Source organism: Gymnodraco acuticeps, unplaced genomic scaffold, assembly GCF_902827175.1.
Source record: "Gymnodraco acuticeps unplaced genomic scaffold, fGymAcu1.1, whole genome shotgun sequence".
Lineage (NCBI taxonomy): Eukaryota > Metazoa > Chordata > Actinopteri > Perciformes > Bathydraconidae > Gymnodraco > Gymnodraco acuticeps.
Genome location: NW_022992344.1, coordinates 2,595,197 through 2,597,710, shown reverse-complemented (window position 1 = coordinate 2,597,710; position 2,514 = coordinate 2,595,197). Strand labels below are relative to the sequence as shown.

General features: G+C 36.2%; 1 protein-coding gene across 1 annotated transcript; it reads left to right on the top strand.

Annotated features, from left to right (window-relative positions):
* The first annotated feature begins 918 nt into the window (after positions 1-918).
* Positions 919-1,851, top strand: LOC117541584 (olfactory receptor 6N1-like). The gene has a single exon (XM_034208793.1). The coding sequence runs from the start codon at positions 919-921 to the stop codon at positions 1,849-1,851; it is 933 nt and encodes a 310-aa protein (XP_034064684.1).
* The last annotated feature ends 663 nt before the right edge of the window (positions 1,852-2,514 follow it).

Below are 2,514 nucleotides of genomic sequence, written 5' to 3'. Positions count from 1 at the left end.
TTTGATCAGATTGACAGCTACGGTGAGACGATCTCCCGTAAAAGCTCCGTAAAGGTACGTGTTGTCATGTGTTTGCTTCCCCTGTCTCAAGTTCGGATCGCTCAGTGATGATACTATACTTATATAATCTGTGGAGTCTCAGCTTTAATCGGATATCTTGTATGTGCAGTTACGATAAGCAATAAGGGTATCTTTATCTTGAGTTCTGTGCCAAAGTCAGTTTGCATTTTTTTGCTCAGGGGTAATTTAGACGCTTCTTATGAGACTTGTGTTTTGTTTTGGTAAAATTGGTTCATATCTTCAGTTAGCTGAGATTCTTCCCGTTAATCTGGTGCTACACATTAATAGTTTCATAAATGTTAAGAATCACAGAGACACAATCTCGAGAAAAAAACGTTGGGGGCCCCCCCTGTGGGGGGGCTCCAGGGCTTAACAGGTTAAGAGGTTAAAGGTGATTTGAAGTAAATATCAAAAATGGGTTAATGTGTTTAGCTCACAATCGTTTTTTTTTCTAAATTCCCCATGGAGTGATGACTGCAGTCATATGACTAACATAAACAGGCTCTCAGCTGTTCCTGTGAAGCCACAGCGGAAACTTGCCGTGCCGCAGACCGCACACAGACAGCATGAAGGACATCTATGGGTGATGAAATCCTCAACATTTATTCAGTCAAAATAAGAGACTCTGTTTTTTCCATTTAATACTTTTTTACTTGTTGTTTATAAAAGCATGTTTCTAACTTACTCGTAACCCTTTTGCATTTTTATCACTGTTTTCTCATTTGTGCTTTCCAAATACTGTCACTGCATCAGTAACTCAGGCAAAAAGGTGTTGCAGCGGCACTAACTGTTGTTAGGATCCTGCAGTAGAATTGTCTTTATTCATCAAACAATCTATTTTACTGTTTATAGGGGTAAATGGAAAACGGTACGTATCCCCCTTATTTTAACCTCACCATGTTTGTGAACATAGGCATCTACCGATACCCAGCATTTGTCCTGTGTCTCCTCTTGTATGCTGTCATTATCTCTGCTAATCTTGTCATAATACTGGTAATATCAAGAGAAAAAGTCTTACATGAGCCCATGTATATTTTTATTATGTGTCTTTCTATTAACTCTCTGTACGGTTCTGCTGGTTTCTTTTTCAGATTTTTGAGAGACCTTCTGTCTAATACTCATTTGATCCCACGATCAGCTTGTTTAATTCAGATCTATATCATTTACACCTATGCATCCTATGAACTCACCCTTTTAGCAGTCATGGCTTATGACCGGTATGTTGCTGTTTGTCAACCTTTGCACTATCACAGCAAAATGACATCAAAGATGATCTCTAAGTTGGTTGCCTTTGCATTCATTTATCCAGTCTTTTCTATTGCAGCTTGTGTTTATTTGGCCGCAAGACTTCCATTGTGTGGCAATAAGATACCTAGGGTATTCTGTGCCAATTGGCCTGTTGTAAAATTGTCTTGTATCAGTACTGTGCTTAACAACCTTGTTGGCATGTTTGTGTCCACCAGCACTGTCTTTCTGCCCCTGGCTTTTGTCCTGTACACATATTTACGCATTTTTCTCACTTGTAGGAAACGCTCTAAAGAGTTCAAGAGCAAAGTCATACAAAGCTGTCTACCACACATTGTTACATTTGTGAATTATTCCATTACTGTGTTTTGTGATGTTGCTCTCAGCAGGACTAATCTGGAAGAAGTGAACCCATATTTAGCAGTAATTTTATCACTTGAGTTTGTTGTGATTCCGCCCATTTTGAATCCTCTTGTATATGGACTAAAGTTACCAGAAATAAGAAAATGTTTGTCACGTATATTTTCATGCTCTAAACCCGCCTAACAAATCACAAAAATAAGACAAGCCTCTTTTAAAAGTAAGAGGTATGATATAACGTTTTTTTCTCATTACTTTTAAACCAGCTCCAAAAATTATGTGTGTCTTAGTAAAATGGCAGAAAAGCTTGCATACTACATTGTTTTGATCTGTAAATTAAATCAAATTGTAGAAATGTATTTGAAATTTGATATTGAAGTCGTCTTTTCTGTTCAACAATTAAAAACAATTCCATTGTAATTGCTGTAGTTAAGAATTTAAACATAAAAACCCGAAGGTGGTTCAATATTCATGTTAATTGTTATATATATTGTCTTTACATATTCATAGCATAGTTTATTTTGAAAGCTATATCATCATATTGAAGACGTCAGCACTATACCTTTTTCACGAGTTTGGCATGAGACTGTACAACTGTGCATGCAAATAACAAGAGGATGAGGGGATTACATAACAAAGTGAGCTGGCCTGATTAAGGTTTAGGTAGCAGAAATAAATGACGTTAGTAATTGCATTAATCACTAATTAATACATACAATGATGCAGTATTTTTTATCCTTAACAATAGACATAGCCACAAACTAATTTAAGATCCCAAAATAATGAAGATTATGTTAATATTACTTTTTTTATTATAAACTATGTTCCACTCATGCTCAGTTTTCACCT

Excerpts from the sequence above, each read along its gene's own strand:
- LOC117541584 (XM_034208793.1), top strand. The coding sequence starts at position 919 with ATGGAAAACGGTACGTATCCCCCTTATTTTAACCTCACCATGTTTGTG.